The 20673-nt window shown below is 40.9% G+C and overlaps 3 protein-coding genes across 3 annotated transcripts in view; 2 read left to right on the top strand and 1 right to left on the bottom strand.

The window, feature by feature from the left end:
• The window catches only part of LOC133981100 (putative gustatory receptor clone PTE03), a 930-nt gene extending 413 nt beyond the window's left edge, over positions 1 to 517 (bottom strand). The window contains exon 1 of the mRNA XM_062419986.1: positions 1 to 517. This exon is cut by the window's left edge and continues 413 nt beyond it. Within this exon, the coding sequence (XP_062275970.1) occupies positions 1 to 517 (517 nt within the window).
• A 9651-nt stretch (positions 518 to 10168) lies between these two features.
• LOC133981099 (olfactory receptor 11A1-like) lies at positions 10169 to 11152 on the top strand. The gene has a single exon (XM_062419985.1). It carries the CDS (start codon positions 10169 to 10171, stop codon positions 11150 to 11152), a length of 984 nt encoding a protein of 327 aa, XP_062275969.1.
• Positions 11153 to 19654: 8502 nt separating this feature from the next.
• Positions 19655 to 20605, top strand: LOC133981098 (olfactory receptor 10A6-like). The gene has a single exon (XM_062419983.1). It carries the CDS (start codon positions 19655 to 19657, stop codon positions 20603 to 20605), a length of 951 nt encoding a protein of 316 aa, XP_062275967.1.
• The last annotated feature ends 68 nt before the right edge of the window (positions 20606 to 20673 follow it).

Raw genomic sequence — 20673 nt, 5'->3', positions numbered from 1 at the left:
TCTTGTGGATGTGCCGTCCGCAGAGCGGCAGCCGCAGCGTCAGCAGGACTCCCACCGTGATCTCCAGCAGAGAGAAGCACCAGGTGAGCAGCAGCAGCTGGCCCACCTTCTGCGGCGTCATCACGGTGCGGTACTGCAGCGGCTTACAGATGGCGATGTAGCGGTCGTACGCCATGACGGTCAGACTGGCAAACTCACAGAACACGTAACTGTAGACCGCCATTATCTGCCCCAGACAGCCGGCGTAGGAGACTACATGAGAGTCGGCCAGCAGGTCGTGAAGTAGCTTCGGGTAGAAACTGGAAGCTCCGCAGATCCCGTTAAAACACAGATTACACACGAAGATGTAGATGGGCTGGTGCAGCGTCTTCTCCACGCACACGGTGATGATGAGCGTCAGGTTGACGAAGATGGTGCAGAGGTACGACATGAGGGCGAAGCCGAAGTAGACCTGCCGGTTCGTCAGAGAGTCGTTCAGACCGTGAAGCACAAACACGATTTCAGAGTTATTCTCCATCTGAGCAAAAAGAACCTCAAACCCAGAAAAACAGACTTCAAACATTCATGTTTAAACCTTCAAGAAATGCAATGGCTAGAAGATATCATGTCCTGCCTAAAATTGGAGAAAATTAGACACTCACTTCAGCATTCGAATAAGAAGTTTCAGGAGGTGTGGGGCCCCTTCCTAAAAGACTTCCAGACCCTTTAAAGGCCCTTGAGTACAGCAACCGTGCTTTTGGTTGAACAGTGATCTTATGCTATGACTGGTAATCTGGCAATGACATGGGAGGGATTATTTTATACATTGTTCAATTTCATTATGTTTTATTTTTATTTTTATCTCATTTGTGCATGGTGTGATTGATATGTACCCACACCCATCTCATGTCTCTGTAATGGCTATCCAGCACTGCACATTTGTTATAATGAGAAAATGTTAATAAAAAGATCTTGAATTTAAAAAAAAACCTTCAAGAAATGAACAAAAGAGCCACGAAGGTCCAGTTAGTTCAGTCTGAGAAACAAAAACTATCTCAACGTTTCACTGGAAGAAACACGAATCATCAGAAACCCGTGACATGTTAAAGCTCAGAGCAGCAGATCTACACACACAGCATCACAAACATGTACATTTATATTTAAATTGAGTTAGTAGGTTTGAACCTTTGCAACGACACATAAAACAAAGAGAAGCAGAACATGTTTAGTTCTCATGTTTGAAGCTTCAGTCAGAAACAAGCTGTTAGTAACATCAGAACAAAGAACATTAAACCTGTTCATCATGAAGGAAAACAAACATCTTTCAGTCTCTTCTCTAAAATGAAACATTAAAGAACAGAAACAGATTCATCATCACTGAAGCCTTTAAAGATTCAGAACCTGAAACATGAAATCAAATCACATCAGAATCATTAAAGTCACATTAAGTGTGAGCAGACATAAATCATCAGCTCATAAACATGACAGCAGGTTAATAACGTGAACAGCTGAAATCATCCAGCTGCTGCAGAAACACACACAGCTGCAGCTCTTATACAGCTGACAGGCGTCTGATGACATCACTGCGTCTGATGACATCACCGCGTCCTCGCAAACAGATTTCTTTATTCATGATTTCTGATTCGCTGAAAATATTTGGATGTTGTTTTGAAGGTAAAATGATCCTCAGGGTTAGAAGGAAATATTTATCTCATTACTACTTGAAGTTTGAAGTTTGAAGTTTTTTTTATTTTGCACAATAATAATAATAATAATAATAATAATAATAATAATAATAATAATAATAATAATAATAATAAGACAAAAAGGAAAAAGATAAAGAAATAGCAACAAAAGAAAGGTGCAAGGTAGCGGCAAGAAACCCAAAAGGGCTTAAAGGCCTCTACCTAAGATAACATCACAAGTTACATTAAAAACAAGTTACTGTGAAATAAAGAAATAATTATTACCATAAAAATAAAGCAAGTGTAGAAATGTGTGTGTGTGTATATGAGAGTGTGTGTGTGTGTGTGTATATGAGTGTGTGTGTGTGTGTGTGAGTGTGTGTGTGAGTGTGTGTGTATGAGTGTGTGTGTGTGTGTGTGTATGTGTGTGTGTGTATGTGTGTGTGTGTATATGAGTGTGTGAGTGTGTGTGTGTGTGTATGAGTGTGTGTGTGTGTGTATGAGTGTGTGTGTGTGTGTGTGTGTGTGTGTATGTGTGTGTGTGTATGTGTGTGTATGTGTGTGTATGAGTGTGTGTGTGTATGAGTGTGTGTGTATGTGTGTGTGTGTATGTGTGTGTGTGTGTATGTGTGTGTGTGTGTGTGTGTGTGTGTGTGTGTGTGTGAGTGTGTGTGTGTGTGTGTGTGTGTGTGTGTGTGTGTGTGTGTACTACTTAGTGAGCAATCAGCCCCTAAACTGCTGTTATATGAGTTAAAAGAGGAGGTGAAGTGTATGGAATTATTAAACTGATCATTCCAGAGTATTCTACCAACGCTAGTACGATACTGAGGAAGGGAAGTCTTGTCTAGTGTTGTACTGATGTAATTGTGAGTTAACTAAATTTGGAATATACATAAACTTAAAGATAAAAATGCATATTTGGTTTATTGATCTGAAACATTTTCATTATCTTGAGTTTTTGGAGGAAGGAGCAGAAGGATGTAGTCGTTCTAACAGTTCTAACTAATCTTTACTGGACTAGATAAATACTGAGGAGGCTGGAGGCATAATGCTGCAGATAAATCAAGCTATCATATAAAGTAAGTAAACAGTTCTGATTAACCAGGTCACGAATTACATACTAATATATTATATACTAAATACTTAATATGTCATTATTCACGTTCATCGTGTTATTTCTCTTTAAAACAAACACGATAACTTCATATTTTAGTAGAATAAGAAGAAAGAGACGATGAAGCTGAATCTGTTTCAACCAAAGTTTAAAAACTGGTGAAACAACTCAATGTGTACTTTTTATTATGATTTTACATCAAATATAATATTTAAATATTCTGTTTAAATTGTCTCTTTTTAAAACTGTGTTATGTTGTTTGTGTGAAAGGAATAAATAAAAGCTCCTGATGCAGTTTGATAGAATAAACAGGAAGGTTTTACTTTAACCTTCATGTCGTCCTCCCGGGTCAAATTGACCCCGTCTGTTTTGAATGTTCCTTTATTCCTCCCTTCATTCTTTCCTTCCTCTCTCCCTCCTTCTTTCCTTCCGTCCTTCCTCCCTTCATCTTTTCCTTTCTTCCTCCCTCCTTTTCTCTTTCTTTCCTTCCTTCCTCCCTTCCTCCCTCTCTTCTATCCTCCCTCCCTTCTTCTCTCTTTCTTTCCTTCCCTCCTTCCTTCCTCCCTTCCTTCTTACCTTTCCTCCCTTCCTCCCTTCATCTTTTCCTTTCTTCCTCCCTCCCTCCTTCCTTTATTCCTCCCTCCTTCTCTCTTTCTTTCCTTCCTTCCTTCCTTCCTCCCTTCCTCCCTCTCTTCTATCCTCCCTCCCTCCCTTCTTCTCTCTTTCTTTCCTTCCCTCCTTCCTCCCTTCCTTCTTACCTTTCCTCCCTTCCTCCCTCCCTTCTATCCTATTTAGTATTTAATATTTAATGTTTTAGTATATTGTTCTTTGATGTCTTTGTGTAGAAAACGAAGTCACGGCAGTTTAATGCGGTGTTGCTATGACGACCGCGCTCACGTTGAGGAGGAACTATAGTAATGGAAAAGGTTCCTGGTACCAAACTGAGTCGAACCGAATCGTGCTGGAACTGCGTGGTGGAAAAGCGCCATTATACAGTTCTAGCTCTGCTACTGGGTTTGGTACCAGGTGGTTCTCCATTACTTCATAGTTCCTCCTCAACGTGAGCGAGGTCGTCATAGCAACGCTGAGTTAAACTGCTGTGACGTTGTTTTCTACACAAACAGGCTTCTTCTCTGTAACGCTGCTGCTGCCGGTGTTTAATAATGGCGGTTTGGTTCTTGTGTTGTACGTCTCGTGACTCTTCCAGCGACTCTCTGACCAATCAGAGGCCGGCAGCACCAGGTACTATGACTCTCTGACCAATCAGAGGCCGGCAGCACCAGGTACTATGACTCTCTGACCAATCAGAGGCCGGCAGCACCAGGTACTATGACTCTCTGACCAATAAGAGGCCGGCAGCACCAGGTACTATGACTCTCTGACCAATAAGAGGCCGGCAGCACCAGGTACTATGACTCTCTGACCAATAAGAGGCCGGCAGCACCAGGTTCTATCCCTGATGGAGTAGAGCTAGAAGTGTATAATGGAAAAGCTCCACTAGTGACAGTCTGGTCAGAAACATGCAGCCAGCTCCTCCTGCTCCTCCTGCTCCTCTTGTTCCTCCTGCTCCTCCTGCTCCTCCTGCTCTTCCTGCTCCTCCTGCTCCTCCTGTTCCTCCTGCTCCTCCTGTTCCTCCTGCTCCTCCTGCTGCTCCTGCTCCTCCTGTTCCTCCTGCTTCCTCCTGCTACTCCTGCTCCTTCTGCTCCTCTTGTTCCTCCTGCTCCTCCTGTTCCTCCTGCCCCTCCTGCTCCTCCTGTTCCTCCTGCCCCTCCTGCTCCTCCTGCTCCTCCTGCACCTCCTGCGCCTCCTGCTCCTCCTGTTCCTCCTGCCCCTCCTGCTCCTCCTGCTCCTCCTGCACCTCCTGCGCCTCCTGCTCCTCTTGTTCCTCCTGTTCCTCCTGCTCCTCCTGCTCCTTCATTTTTTATGAATTGTGATCACAGTTTATTGAATTTTTTCTTATATTTCTTTGTCTTTACAGGATTTCTTCATTTTCTTATTGTCATTTATGTTCTCTGTATTTTGTTAACTTATAGTTCAGCTAGTTTGTGGTCACTTCGGCTCAGATCTTTTGTGCAGTTTTCTTGATGTTCAGTCCTAACCAGGCGGGGAGTTCCGGTCCTCTGAAATGAGGCCAACGCGGAAGTAACTTAAAACTGCATTCTATCAAAGGCCACCAGGGGGCGACCGTTTTGGTGTCAAAAGGACTTCCGTCTCTATACAAGTCAATGGAGAATTCACCAACTTCTCACTTGATTTCTAACCTCAGTAAACGTTTTCAAAATGTGTTTATGGTCTCAATCGCTAGTTTAAAGCCTTCTTCAATGCAGTATGATGTTCATTTGGGACATTTTGGCCTCCCTGATTTTATATGTGACGATAAAGCAGGGTATGCATTAGGGCGTGGCTACGTGGTGATTGACAGGTTGATTGGTTCACAGGTTCAGGAGGGCGCCTCATGCTCCTCCTGATGCCCATATAAGTATAATCCCTGTTTTTATTTTTCCCAGCATGCACCTGAAATGTTCAAGATGGCGCTGCTCAGATCCGATACTATTGGCCTCCGACAACAGTCCACAAATCAATGGGTGACGTCACAGATGTTACTTCCTTTATATAGACAGTCTATGGTCCTAACGTACATTATAGAAGAAAACACTCAGGGCTAGTTTCTGATATGAGCAAAATACAACTACAACTTCTTTACAAAATGACTGGAACTGATGAGAAGTTTAACGTTTTAGTCAATCAGGCGACTTTCTGCCAATGAGGACCTGAATAAAAGCAGAGGAAAGATGGAGGTAACAATATATTATTACATTACGTATATATATATATATGCGTATGTTTAACCCTCCTGTTGTCCTCGAGTCAAGGAAGGAAGGGAGGAAGGAAGGGAGGAAAGGAAAGAAAGAAGTAAAGGAAGGGAAGAAGGAAGGAAGGAAGGAAAGAAGGACAGAGGAAAGAAGGAAGGGAGGAATGTAGGGGGAGGAAAGAAGGAAGGAAGGAAGAAGGGAAGGAAATAAATAAGGAAAGAAGGAAGGAAAGAAGGAGGGAGGGAGGAAGGAAGGAAGTAAGGAAGGAACAGACGAGTTAATTTGACAGACGGGGTCAATTTGACCCGGGAGGACGACACGAAGGTTAAAGTAACATTAGTGTGAAAACAAAGCAACAGATTTATGAAACTGAAGAATCTTTTATTTGCAAACAGAAGAATTGACATGTAAAACTGGTCAAAACACATTTTATAGTCTGAGTTACATAAAAACATCTCATATGCTGCTCCTCGCTGTACCTGTCTGATCTCTGGACGTACACTCTCTTTTTAAATACCATAATATTAAAACATCAACTACTAAAACATTTTGTGATGGTTTAAAATTTGAATGATATGATAAAAACATTCCTAAACATACTTTTATTCTCAGATAAGATAAAATATTCCTTTATTAGTCCCACAGTGATGTAAACTCCTCAGAGGCTGCTGCTGTTTGGGAAAGTGAGGTCACTTCAAGTCCCTCAGGTCAAAGGTCATTTCATCATGTCAACATGTTTGTTTCTGAGGCAGCTTCACTTTAGCCACAGTTTCCACTAATTCCCTTTGAAGCAAATTACAGTCAGAGCTGTGAACCAGTGAGACCAATCAGCCTGAGTAGACCCCAGCACTGGTTTGACTGGTCCACAGAGGGCTTAGGACCATAATGATCTCCCATAAGACTCCTCAGGATGGACACACACTGAAGTCTGTCAACAGTTTGACTCATTACATTTCAATCCTGAGTGAATGACGACATTAACAACAACATTATGAAGTTGTGTTGTCTAAAGGTGCTTTCAGGTGAACTCACAATGCAGGAAAAAGGAAACACATAATAAAAGGACATTTAAAATCAATTAAAAACTGTCATTAACCCTCCTGTTGACCCCATCTCTTTTCACTGTTCCTTCTTTCCTTCCTTCCTTCCTCTTTCTTTAATATTTCCTTCATTCTTCCCTTCCTTCCCTCTTTCTTTGCTCCCTCCTCCTTCCATACTTCTTTCCTCACTTCCTTCCTTCTCTCCTTCCTTCCTCTTTCCCTCCCTCCATCCTTACTTCTTCCCTTCCTTCCTTCCTTCTCTCCTTAAGTCCTTCCTCTTTTCTTCATTCCTTCCTTCCTTCCTTCCTTCCTTCCTTCCTTCCTCCTTTCTTTCCTCCCTCCCTCCTTCTCTCTTTCTTTCCTCCCCCTACCTTCCTTCCTTCTTTTTCCCTGTCCTTCTTTCCTTCCTTCTTCCATTCCTCTTTTCCTTTCTACCTCCCTCCCTCCTTCCTTCCTTCTTTCCTCCCTCCTTCATTCCTTCCTCCCTCCCTTCCTTCCTTCCTTCCTTCCTTCCTTCCTTCCTTCCTTCCTTCCTTCCTCCTTTCTTTCCTCCCTTCCTTCCTTCCTTCTCTCCTTCCTTCCTTCCTTCCTCCTTTCTTTCCTCCCTTCCTTCCTTCCTTAATTCCTTCCTTCCTTCCCTCCTTACTTCCTTCCTTCCTTCCTCCTTTCCTTCCTTGACCTGAGGACAACAGTCATTAAAGAGTAAAGACGATACACAATGTAACGCCAGTATCACACTGAGATAAAGCAACAGGAAATTATTATTTGATTTAATAAAAAGCAGCAAACAGAAAAGTTTTCGATATATTGTGCATAAAAGCTGAACGCTGCTTCTCCAGGTTCAGTTTTCAGACCTGACCGAGAACAGCTGGCAGGCCCGGATGGTCTGACTCTCTTACAGTCGTCCAGTCTGCTGAAGATAAATACATAAATCCTGCTAAGACAGAAGTCCTTTAATCCTTGATATATTGTTCAGGTGATAGTCGGCTGAAGGTCTGAGTCCAGGACTACACCGACTCTGGCACATCCATTCATTTATTAGTTCAGTGACTCAGTTTAACAGTGCTGGTGATATAGTTATATAAATCTGTGTGTCGTCTGCATAATAAGTGTAGCAGCCACCAAGGCCGTAGCCAGGATTTTTCAAATACCGAGGTCAAAGAGAAGACCACAACTTATATTTTACAACAAGTAATCCATGATGTATTTATGTCGCTTTCTTGCTGTGCATTTCTCAGTCATGGTCTCTCTTGTGGTCCAGTTCTTTCTCATCACTTCCAATTTTGCAACTTTAATCAACTCCTATTTCAGTATTCTACAACTTCCATTGTTGCATATTTAAAAATTATAACTGCAATTATAACTTTCTTTGTTCGTTCTTAAAATGTGGAATGGAGCACGGCCTGCTGGGAGAAAAGGGCTCGTCCAATGAATGAACAGTTTGCGAAATCGGGTCATGTCCAATTCACAAATGTAGACATAAACATATTTCTGGTGATTTTCAAGTCGCAGTTCAACATCTACAGTAGATATTTTTTCTGGAAGTGAGCATTAATAACTACTATATAACTGCTACTTAAAACTCTCCAGTAATACGCTGTATGTTTGTGAATTGTGATGAATCTGCTGACGGAAGCGCAACACAGCTGGAGCTGTTCGGTAAGGAAAACAGTTAAATTAGAAACCAGTTGGGACATAAAACCGTGGGCCTCACTCCGCCACTGGTTATAGCGACTACTTTCGTTTTGACATGGCAGCGGTATCTGCAAGTACGTGTCACGTGACGGTCCGTTGAAGGATAATTGTCTCATCGGCTATTTTCACTTCACAACAAAACAAAACTTTAAGAAAAAAATACAGAGGACATGACCTCGGTGTCCTCAAAGGTAGCTACGGCCATGGCAGCCACTGTAGTGTATTTCTCCTTATAAGCTCATGTGATCGTGTATTTCTCTGTGCATCAGCCTTCTCATGCAGTGGGTTTTTTCCTTCTTTGGAAAATGTATATGTCCACTCCTTTTAAGGGTTCAGAATGTAAACGTGTATGCTTTTTGTACTTAGATGGTCATGTTAACAGCTGAAGTCTGCCTTAATGTGGGTATTACAGCCCCACACACACAGGAGAGTTTTGGGGATTTTCCTGGCCTCAGTGTAACATCATGCATCTTAGGGTTCTCTCTGCATGAGCTGAGGTCTTCAGTTTGACTGGGAAAGTCTGGACTGTACTGCAGACAGTTCTCCGTGATGCTCAATTTCAATAAAGATCGTTGAAAGCATCCGCAGTGTGTTCTGAAGATTCTTCACTCTCAACTCAAAGTATCAGGAGACATCACCGCTGTCGTAGAAGGCCTGCCGCGTTGCACTTCACCTGGCGCTCATTAGCCAATCAGAGCACGAGGTGAAGGAATAAAAGGAGGCTGTGTTCCTCCCCCGATCCCTCACTCTCTGGCTCCAAGGCCCACCCGCTTCCTGGCTGCTCACTTTCTCCTCGGCTCCCGATACGGTGGACCAGACAGGGCAGACCCTCCTCTTCTTCTCCTCCTCGGTAGGATGCCAGCTGATCTGGACTCCTCGCTGGTACAAGGACACTGCTGCTTGGCCTTGGTGTGCAGCGGCTATATAGACGATCGCTGGCCGTGCAAATGATTGATGATTAAAAACATCATTTAAAAACCATCTTTAACCTTCCTGTCGTCCTCCCCGGTCAAATTGACCCCATCTGTTTTGACTGTTCCTTCTTTCCTCCCTTCCTTCTTTCCTCTGTCCTTCTTCCCTTCCTTCCTCCCTTCCTCTTTTCTTTTCTCCCTCCCTCCCTCCCTCCCTCCCTCCCTCCCTCCCTCCCTCCCTCCCTCGTACCTTCCTTTCCTCTTTCCTTTCCTCCCTCTTTCCTTCCTCCCTTCTACCTTCCTTCCTTTCCTCCCCCCTACCTTCTTTCCTCTGTCCTTCTTCCTTCCTCCCTTACTCTTTTCCTTTTTCCCTCCCTCCCTCCTACCTTCCTTCCTCCCTCCTTTCCTTCCTTCTTCCTTCCTCCCTTCCTTCCTTCTTCCTCCCTTCCTTCCTTGACTCGAGGACAACAGGAGGGTTAAGTAAACTTCATGCAGATCTTCACAGAACTGCAAACTGCTGTTGAGTCTGCACTGAATGAACCTGCAGACAACCAGCAGGAGGCGATGCTGACCCATGCAGGCTGCTGTAGACTCATCCTGCTGGACATCTGACAAAAATAAATGATTGACAGAACAATCAGATCTACAGCAAGTTGGCCTAAAGGTGTCATCCAGTTGTTCCTTTGATAGTTAGGTCACTCTGATGCTCTGATGCTCTGATGCTCTCCAGGAAACGTTTAAGAGAAGCAGACGCCTAGTTCCAGCTCAGTCTGACTCACAGCAGCACTGCAGATGAAACATTGTTTTATCATATCTAACCATACATTATATTTGCTGTGAAAAGGGGAATGGTGACTTTAAGGGAACCTGTTATTTACAGTAAGTAGTTAACATAGTGTTTAAACCTGGATCACAATGTGAGAACAGAATTATGATTATTTTACAAACCAAACTGAGGATCATGATGAACTCCACTCAGGTTTCATATTTCATACTCACTGCTTACTTTGACACTGGACTTTTTAAATGTTTGTATTTTATAATCATTTTGTCTTTATACATGTTGATAGTTGGTTCCAATGTGTTTCTCATTGTGGTTATCTGCATGAACAGAAGCTTACATGAACCTATGTACCTTTTCCTGTGCAGCCTGTTTGTAAATGAACTGTATGGTAGTACAGGGTTGTTTCCATTCCTTCTGCTTCAGATCCTATCTGACATTCACACTGTTTCTAAAGCTTTTTGCTTCCTGCAGATCTTCTGTGTGTATTCTTATGTGTGTGTAGAGTTTTCCATCTTAGCCATCATGTCTTATGACAGATATCTTGCTATCTGTTATCCTCTGCAGTATAACACACGGATGACGTCTAACAAGGTTGCCATGTTTATTGCTCTGTCATGGTTTTACTCATTTCTTGCCATTATTATTTTGATATCATTGATTGCCCCTTTACAGCTGTGTGGAAACATCATTGACAAAGTTTACTGTTTAAATTACTCCATTGTGAAACTGGCATGCTCTGACACCAGACTCAATAACATCTATGGACTCATTATAACAGCTGTTACAGTCTTTGGGCCTCTCATTTTAATTCTTTACACGTACATGAGGATTCTTAAAGTGTGTTTCTCAGGTTGTAAACAGAGCAGACAGAAAGCCGTCAGCACCTGCATTCCTCACCTTGTTTCCCTGCTCAACTTCTCTTTTGGTGTGTGCTTTGAAATATTACAGAGCAGGTTTAATATGAGCAGTGTGCACAGTATATTGCACATTGTCTTGTCATTATACTTCCTGACAGTCCAGCCGCTCTTTAACCCTGTGATGTACGGACAGAGAATGTCCAAAATCCGCATCATATGTAAAAGTCTGTTATTACGTTGTGTTGTAAAGCGTAGAACTGTTCAGGTTGATTAAGAATTAAACAAAGAAAAGAATGAATGTCTCTGCCCACTGATAGAGGTTTTTATGCAGCCCAAACATCAGAGAGAGTAGACAGGAGTCCAGGATGTTTTGCATTGAAAGGTTTATTTACTTGGAGAAGTGAATGAATGATCAGTACTCGTTATGTTGTGATGCTCCTTCAGTTCCTCCAGGACTTTAAACCACACAGATAATAACACAGGTTGAGCCCAAATATGGGCAGATCCAACACATCTACAATATACAGAATTTAGTCTCCTGGTCTAAAGACACTCAGGACCTTTGTCCTCCATCCATCACTTTATCAAACCTCTGACTCCAGTTACCTTTATCAGGGACAACAGTCAAACACATATCTGACCTCGGTTGCTATAGCAACACTATCAGAAAGCCTCCTGTTTTCCCCAAAAGGAGCAGACTCACTGCTCACAGCTATCTCAAGGGGAGACAGTGTCTAAACCCAATATTTGGTGTGGCCTTGCTATGACCGCAAAGCCTAGTTTGACCCAGTGCATATTAGTTATAGAAAATTCTCTAACACCCACTATTGTCAAAAATAATATCTGCTGTTAACTGTGTGTATGGAAAGTAATCTGTGGACTATACTCACATATGTCAACATGTAAAGGTGCACAATATTTGCTTGCAGTAGACTACTTGAGATTTTCTACTTAACATACTGTTGTTTTAACTCTACAACCTTTTCATATTCCCACTAAATCCCAAGAAAACCCCAATGCTCTCTCTTTCTCTCAGCTCCAACTTGATCTCACTGAAGTCATCAACAATATATTTATTAAAGTTTTTACATAGACATACAAAGTACACAGACATACATATTCGAACAATATACAAACAAACACAAGGTACATTCAATAAGAGCATTTGAGTCCATGAGAGTTCTTACAGGTGTTAGAAGAAAAGAATAGATAGAATAGATCTTTATTTGTCATTGTCACTTGTACGAAATTTAAAAGTGCTTATTTATAAAGTAATCCTCAGGTTGCAGCATATGATTGTGGTACAGGGAATAATTATGCTGTCCCTGTTTCACACAGTAGGTCAGATAAATCTTTATTCTTAATATACTGGATGTAGCGCCCCCATATTTCCTGAAATATTTCTTGTTTATCTTTTAGAGTACATGTATTTTTTTCCAATGGTAAACATAAAGACAATTCTTTTAACCATTGCATAATACTTGGTTTGCTAATCTTATTCCATGATTTATGTCATGTCCTATAGGATATAAACCCAGTAGGAAAAATGTGGGTTCCAACACCATCAACCTTTTTTTAACTCACAAATATATGATATCATTTTCAGAAGTGAGAGGTGAAAATTAACAATATTGTCATATAAGGACAAAAAAGGCTTTTAACAGAATGATTGTTCCTGTTTATGTTCTCTTGGTGCAGGAGATGTATTAGGTTGTTGTATTTCAATTAAACTAAACATTTTAAATATGTTTTTAAGACTGTATACATTTTTTATTTTTTTATTAAAATAACACAGGGACAACCAACCTCCATGGTGTCTTACTACCAACCTCCATGGTGTCTTACTACCAACCTCCATGGTGTCTTACTACCAACCTCCATGATGTCTTACTACCAACCTCCATGGTGTCTTACTACCAACCTCACGATGGGGTTGGTTGTCACAAGTGCACAAGACATATTTGACGGCCCATATCTTTAGAACAGGATCAGCTGAAGGAGAGTCAGACCTCTCTATTCCTACCTGATGCTTTAGGCTTTCATTACAAATTAAAAGGGAATTTATTCAGTTTATGGTTTATGAGTAATTCAAAGGAAAGTAAAAAGTGTACCAACCCCGTTCTCCCCTAAGTGGAGAAATAGCAAACCCTCCTGTGACTGGTTTATAAATTATTTCAAATTGTTTTTCCTGTCCCTTAAACATTTTTACTCCAGCAGCAAAACAGCTGGAAAGATCTGTGGAGATAAATCTTGTTTCTTGCTTATTTGATTCATGCCTAAGACTTTGCTCCTCCCTAGGTTCTGCCTGGTGATCTACAAAATGACTTTCTACTTGCACCTTATAAAAAAAACCCAGTCTTTGTTTTGTATTTTCTTTTATATATCTTTGCAATTTGGAAACATTTCATTGTACGTAATTGTATAGTCCTTACGAGAAGATGTATGTTTTGTTTTATTGTGTGTTCAATATAATATATATATAATAAAACTGTTTACAGTGACACTGCCCTCTAGTGGCCACAGTAAATATAACAGGAGCACAGGAGGAAATCAGGTGTGGTTATTATAGTGTGGGGAGGGAGTCATCAACAAAACATCAGACAGATCAAGGTAATCCAGTACAGGTAATACAAAAATACATTAAAAAAAGGTACCTTAATAAAGTGCTTCCTTGGCTTGAAGGAAAGAGACTATATGTAAATATTTCAATTCCAACCGCTTGAGAAGTTGAGATCTTAGGAAGATTAGATGATATTTAAAAATAACATGAATTGGGATTTGTCTTTATTTAACAACAACTTAAGTTCAGTTAAATGGGACTGAACAACATCAGACACAGGTTACAGTCCCTCAGGTCAAAGGTCAGGGTCTTAAAATGAATAACTAAACATCTGAAGGGACAGTCATCAAACTGAGTTTCTTCTCAGATGAGGCTGATGTAAACTCCTCAGAGGCTGTTGCTGTTTGGGAAAGTTAGGTCACTGTAAGTCCCTCAGGTCAAAGGTCATTTCATCATGTCAACATGTTTGTTTCTGAGGCAGCTTCAATTTAGCCACAGTTTCCACTAATTCCCTTTGAAGCAAATTACAGTCAGAGCTGTGAACCAGTGAGACCAATCAGCCTGAGCAGACCCCAGCACTGGTTTGACTGGTCCACAGAGGGCTGAGGACCATAATGATCTCCCATAAGACTCCTCAGGATGGACACACACTGAAGTCTGTCAACAGTTTGACTCATTACATTAAATTTCTGAGTGAATGACGACATTAACAACAACATTATGAAGTTAACTCTAACATTATGATTTTAACCCTCCTGTTGTCCTCGAGTCAAGGAAGGACAGGAGGAAGGAAGGAAAGGAGGGAGGAAGGAAAAAGGAAGGAAAGGAGGGAGGGAGGGAGGAAAGGAAAGGAAAGGAAAGAAGGAAGGGAGGAAGGAAGGAAGGAATGAAGGAAGGAAGGAAAGGAGGGAGGGAGGGAGGGAGGAAAGAAGGAAGGAAGGACAGAGGAAAGAAGGAAAGGAGGAAGGACAGAAGGAAGAAAGAAAGGGGATGGAGGAAGGAAAGAAGGAAGGGAGGAAAGAGAGAGGAGGGAAAGAAAGAGAAAAGGAGGGAGGGAGGAAAGAAGGAACAGTCAAAACAGACGGGGTCAATTTGACCCGGGAGGACGACACAAAGGTTAATAAAAATAGGTTTCTGAAGCCTTAATAAGTATGTAATTTGCTCCATCTGGTATTTGTATTTGATACTTTATATTTATATTTGACATCTAAATCTTAATCTGCAAATGTAGACACATAAAATATCATACAATGGAATTATTCAAATAAACTATCAGTACCTAACTTCAGTAAATTCATTTGGTTCAGAAACCTCATTAATACCAGTATCAGAACGTGACTAAACCAGGCGGGGAGCTCCGGTCCTCTGCAATGAGGCCAACGCAGAAGTAACTTAAAACTGCATTCTATCAAAAGGCCACCAGGGGGCAACCGTTTTGGTGTCAAAAGGACTTCCGTCTCTATACAAGTCAATGGAGAATTCACCAACTTCTCACTTGATTTCTAACCTCAGGAAACGTTTTCAAAATGTGTTTATGGTCTCAATCGCTAGTTTAAAGCCTTCTTCAATGCAGTATGATGTTCATTTGGGACATTTTGGCCTCCCTGATTTTATATGTGACGATAAAGCAGGGTATGCATTAGGGCGTGGCTACGTGGTGATTGACAGGTTGATTGGTTCACAGGTTCAGGAGGGCGCCTCATGCTCCTCCTGATGCCCATATAAGTAGAATCCCTGTTTTTATTTTTCCCATCATGCACCTGAAATGTTCAAGATGGCGCTGCCCAGATCCGATACTATTGGCCTCCGAGCAGCAGTCCACAAACCAATGGGTGACTTCACGGATGTTACGTCCATTTTATATACAGTCTATGGACTAAATACATTAACTTGAGTATTGAATTCATTGGCAGTTATCATGTACTAGTTTAATATTTCCATTTTATGCAACTATACTATACTGTCCCTTTGGCTCATGTTGCTTATTCTTTAAAGTTAGGTTTTTTCTGTTATTATTACCTTCAACAAATGATAGTGAAGAAGTAAACAGGAAATGGGAGAAAGAGAGAAGGATGATATGCAACAAGGATCCCCAGTCAGAGTCATGTTGCTTTGCCATTCAGCTTCCTGTTGCTTTTGCTTCCTGTTGCTTCAGCTTCCTGTTGCTTCTGCTTCCTGTTGCTTCAGCTTCCTGTTGCTTCAGCTGCTGTAGTGAACACAAGTCACATGTCTGCATCCTGATTGGTTCACACAGCCTGCAATGCGTTTCTCACATGTTTGAGGAGGTCATATGATCAGCAGGTCAAATCCTGTTCAAGGTTCCTGGTCCCATTCTCCAACATCCACTCCAGCATAAGTCGGAATCTACGCTCAAACCCAAACTCTAAATAAACTCTGTTTGCACAGAGTTGGCTAATCCGTGGCTGTGTTCTGCTTATTTGGTCCTAAGAGCGAAACCCTAACTGCTGCAGCAGCTTTGTGTTTCTGTGGTGATTTATTTAACTGATCAGTCTGATGATGCAGGTTATAGTTAAACTTTGAGAGAAGGACTTTCAACAGAGTATTTTTACTGTGTGGTATTAAAATGAGTATTCCATCTACCACTCCAACACTAACAGTCTCAACTCGAGAAAGCATGAGAACGAGGCACACCACAGGTTTACTAGGTTTACTTTGGGCCTCCAGTCATTGAATCTGCCCTGATATTAGAGTTAGGCCGATTTATCAACTGGGCCAATATCAGTCTGTCTTTATGTTTTCTGATTATGCAGAAGGAAACAAAAACACTGGCTGATGTATCATTATTAATGTTTTTATTGTTTTTTTTTTATCTTGATATTGATAGCCTCAGAAATTCAGTATCATTCAGATTTTGCCTTGTATTTATGATATACCAGATGCAGCATATATAGATGCATTATATACCAGAGCTGGGGACTCGGACTCGAGTTGCACTTAAGTCTCACTAAACTGTGACTTCAGACTCAACCTCAAAAGACTTCAGACTTGACTTCGACTCGAGGCTCGAGACCCGCCCAAGACTCGTGAACAACCTTTATTTCATGTTATTATTATTCTCATTATTTAACTGTCATTCATCTTTTTGTATGATCTCTGGCTCTGAGCTAGATGTAAACACCAACAGTAATGCCACGCGCATGCGCCATGTGTGAAGCATCTTCAGTATCAGACATTGAAAATGGCGAGTGCGGCAAGTTCAGCAGGAGCCTCAGATCATTACGTTTGGATACAATGCCTTCACACTCCCGTTTTTCCCTGGTTCTCCCATATATCGAACCCATCTCCCGCCGCCCTCCCGTCATTTCTCCCGTAATTGACAATCCCCAAATTTCTTTGTTAATAATAAGAAGCGCACAATAGCAAAGGTTTTATTTTGAAAGCTCAGACAGGAAACCATCGCGACTCCGTTAGTTAGTGCCACTAACTTAGTGGCTCCGCTACTAATTATTAAAAAACACAAAGTTGCGTTAACTATGGTCATTTTATATATATATATATTTTATAATATCCACACACATTCCCTGCTGTGTGTTGTGTTAAGCAGCAGATAAAAGGTGTGTTTGTACCACAGTGTTAAACTGCAGTGTTTTTGTGATGTTCATGTTTTTTTCATTTTGTCATATTTTACAACATTGTTAAGATTTTTTTGTTGTTGTAGAAAATACAGTTATGGAATTGAAATAATTCTTAGTGTATTTTTCTTCACATCACATTGCAGTAGATTCTCTATAGTGAACCTACAATTGATCAATTTCCATACTGTCCTACAACCCCATTTCCAATGAAGTTGGGACGTTGTGTAGAACGTAAATAAAAACAGAATACAATGATTTGCAAATCCTTTTCAACCTATATTCAGTTGAATACACTATAAAGATAAGATATTTAATGCTCAAACTGATAAACGTTGTTGTTTTTTTGCTAATATTCACTCACTTTGAATTTGATGCCTGCAACATGTTCCAAAAAAGGTGGGACGGGGCAACAAAAGACTGGGAAAGTTGAGGAATGCTCAAAAAACACCTGTTTGGAAGATTCCACAGGTGAACAGGTTAATTGGAAACAGGTGAGTGTCATGATTGGGTATAAAAGGAGCTTCCCCAAAAGGCTCAGTCATTCACAAGCAAGGATGGGGCGAGGGTCACCACTTTGTGAACAACTGCGTGAGCAAATAGTCCAACAGTTTAAGAACAACGTTTCTCAACGTACAATTGCAAGGAAATTAGGGATTTCATCATCTATGGTCCAAAATACCATCAAAAGATTCTGGAGAAATCTCTGCACGTAGGCGGCAAGGCCAAAAACCAACATTGAATGCCCGTGACCTTCGATCCCTCAGGCGGCACTGCATTAAAAACCGACATCAAAGTGTAAAGGATATTAGCACATGGGCTCAGGAACACTTCAGAAAACCATTGTCAGTTAACACAGTTCGTCGCTACATCTACAAGTGCAAGTTAAAACTCTACCATGCAAAGTGAAAGCCATATATCAGAAACGCCGCCGGCTTCTCTGGGCCCGAGCTCATCTGAGATGGACTAATGCAAAGTAGAAAAACTGTGCTGTGGTCTGATGAGTCCACATTTCAAATTGTTTTTGGACATTATGGACGTTTCTCATAACTCCATACTGCAGCTTTAACGACCAGCAGCACAATGCTTCCTGATGCAAAATACAGTGAAAAGTCCAAAAACTATGCCTCCCGTTTACAGCCTGTACTTCCTCTCTGAATTTTGTCACACCTGCCGTTTTTCCAATCATTGATGGCACGCTATGATGACAGCACGAGCCCAGTCCACCCACGACCCTGTCCAGTGTGAAAATGGAAAATCAATCAAAATCAATTGTAACTGAAAATGCAACAAATGACTTGACTTTATCCTTAATTTGGATGTCCAAATATCCAGTGAGATCCAAAATCATGTCTGCCACAGACTGATGTTGGCAAAAGCCTGTCGTATGTCAGAACAGACAATTTCTGCAGCCTTCAGTATGCATGTCTTCACAAACTCACCCTCAGAGTATGACTTTAATGCTGATGCTATTTGATTAGCAATAAGGTAGCTAGCTTTCAGTGCTGCGTCACTGATCTCTCGGCTACAGCCAAAAACAGACTGCTGTCTCCCCAAACCTGCCAACAATTCATTTATCTTGTCTGTTTTCAGTCCTTGAAAGATCTTGTATTTTTCACCACGATAAGTTTGATAGTGAATAATTATATTCCTTGAGCACTGAAATATGCTGTGAACACACCAAGCACACTGGCCTCCCATTTATCTCTATAAAGAAACATGAACTGGTCCATTTTTCTTGGAAACCTTGACACAATTTCCACTTTTCTACTCTCCGGCAAAGATATTTTCCACCACCAGCAGCTCCTGCATGGACAGTAGTCTGCTAAGCTTGACAGTGTTGTGTCACATAGGCCGCACAGCAAGCAAGCGGGGGCTAATAGGGCCTGCGACTCTAATTAAGATAGAGACTCCCAGTGCAAAATAGCCATGCATTTTATTGAAAAATTGGAATTACTTTTCTGCAATTTTCATACTTTGCAAAGTTGGGCCAGATTGGACCCCTTGGCAGGCTAGCTCTGGCCTATTCTGGCCTGTGGGCCGTATATTTGACACCCCTAGACTATATCATTTAAATTCATTTATTTCTAAAAGGGAACAGTCTTCTACGGAATTAATTTCCATTTCTATTCATTCATCCATTTATCAATCTTTGTCTACATTTTTCGCTGTCATCCACACAAAATCACAAATTTTCTCGACTTTGGAGTGTGTGCATAACTGAGGTGGGAGTAGTCTCATTCTCCTGTCATGAAGACGTATAAAACAGGAGCCTCGAGTTAGTAACTGCAGCAGTCTGCAACACAACGTAACACTTGGTAAACTGCATCATAGCAATATTATTGTGTCATGTAAAGAAATGTGTATATTCAGTGAGAATGCAGACTAACGTCATGGTGAGTTCATGCTGCTTTTGAATCTATTTAATGTAGATGATTGAAATTTTTAAAAGAAAGTGATGCATTGTTGTCAATGAGAAGCTCGGTAAATATGAAAATAATGCCAGTGTTTTTTTGAGAACACTGTCATTGAACAAAATAAATGTTTCATTTTGTGTCACAGAATGAGAAGCACCATTTATAATAAATGGGAAATTATTGTTGGTTTGCTGCCTAAAACAAGAATGATGGTAAATTCAACTTTATCTTATTTCATTCTCGGAGCTTATATGTACACAGGACCTTTGAGATACTTGTATTTCATGTTAACTGTGATGGTTTACATTGTTATTGTTATTTCCAACACATCAGTCATTGTGGTTATCTGCATGAACAGAAGCTTACATGAACCTATGTACCTTTTCCTGTGTAGCCTGTTTGTAAATGAACTGTATGGTAGTACAGGGTTGTTTCCATTCCTTCTGCTTCAGATCCTCTCTGACATTCACACTGTTTCTAAACCTTTTTGCTACCTGCAGATCTTCTGTGTGTACACTTACGTACATGTAGAGTTTTGTAATTTAGCCATCATGTCTTATGACAGGTATCTTGCTATCTGCTTTCCTCTGCAGTATAACACACAGATGACGTCTAACAAGGCAGTTATCTTTATTATTGTGATATGGTTTTATTCATTTGTGAAATTTCTCATTACTTTATCTTTAAACATCCGTTTGTCTCTTTGTGGAAACATCATAAACAGTTTGAATTGTCATAACTATCTAGTTGCTAAGTTGGCATGTTCTGATTCCGAAGTGAATAACATTTATGGACTTTTTGGTGTTGTTCTTACCATCATAGTCCCTCTGTTTCCAATCTTTTTCTCTTACACCAAAATTCTTAAAGTTTGTTTTTCTGGTTCCAAACAGACCAGACAGAGAGCTGTCAGTACCTGCACACCTCACCTTGTTTCCCTGCTTAACTTTTCTTTTGGGTGTTTGTTTGAAGTACTCCAGAGTAGATTTGATATGAGCGGTGTATCCAGTGAGTTTAGAATGATTCTGTCTCTGTATTTCCTGATAATGCAACCACTTCTGAATCCTATCATGTATGGACTGCAAATGTCCAAAATACGAAATACATGTAAACAACTGTTGTGTGATAAAATGTTGTCTGGTCACAGAGATACGATGTAAACATGTGAACAAAAGTATCATTACATATTTTACAATATCTTGTGTGGTGAAATTTTCAGTCAATAAAA

This window comes from Scomber scombrus, chromosome 5, assembly GCF_963691925.1.
Source record: "Scomber scombrus chromosome 5, fScoSco1.1, whole genome shotgun sequence".
NCBI classification, from domain to species: Eukaryota; Metazoa; Chordata; class Actinopteri; order Scombriformes; family Scombridae; genus Scomber; species Scomber scombrus.
Note: the sequence above shows the minus strand (reverse complement) of the source record. Positions and strands in the feature narration are given on the sequence as shown.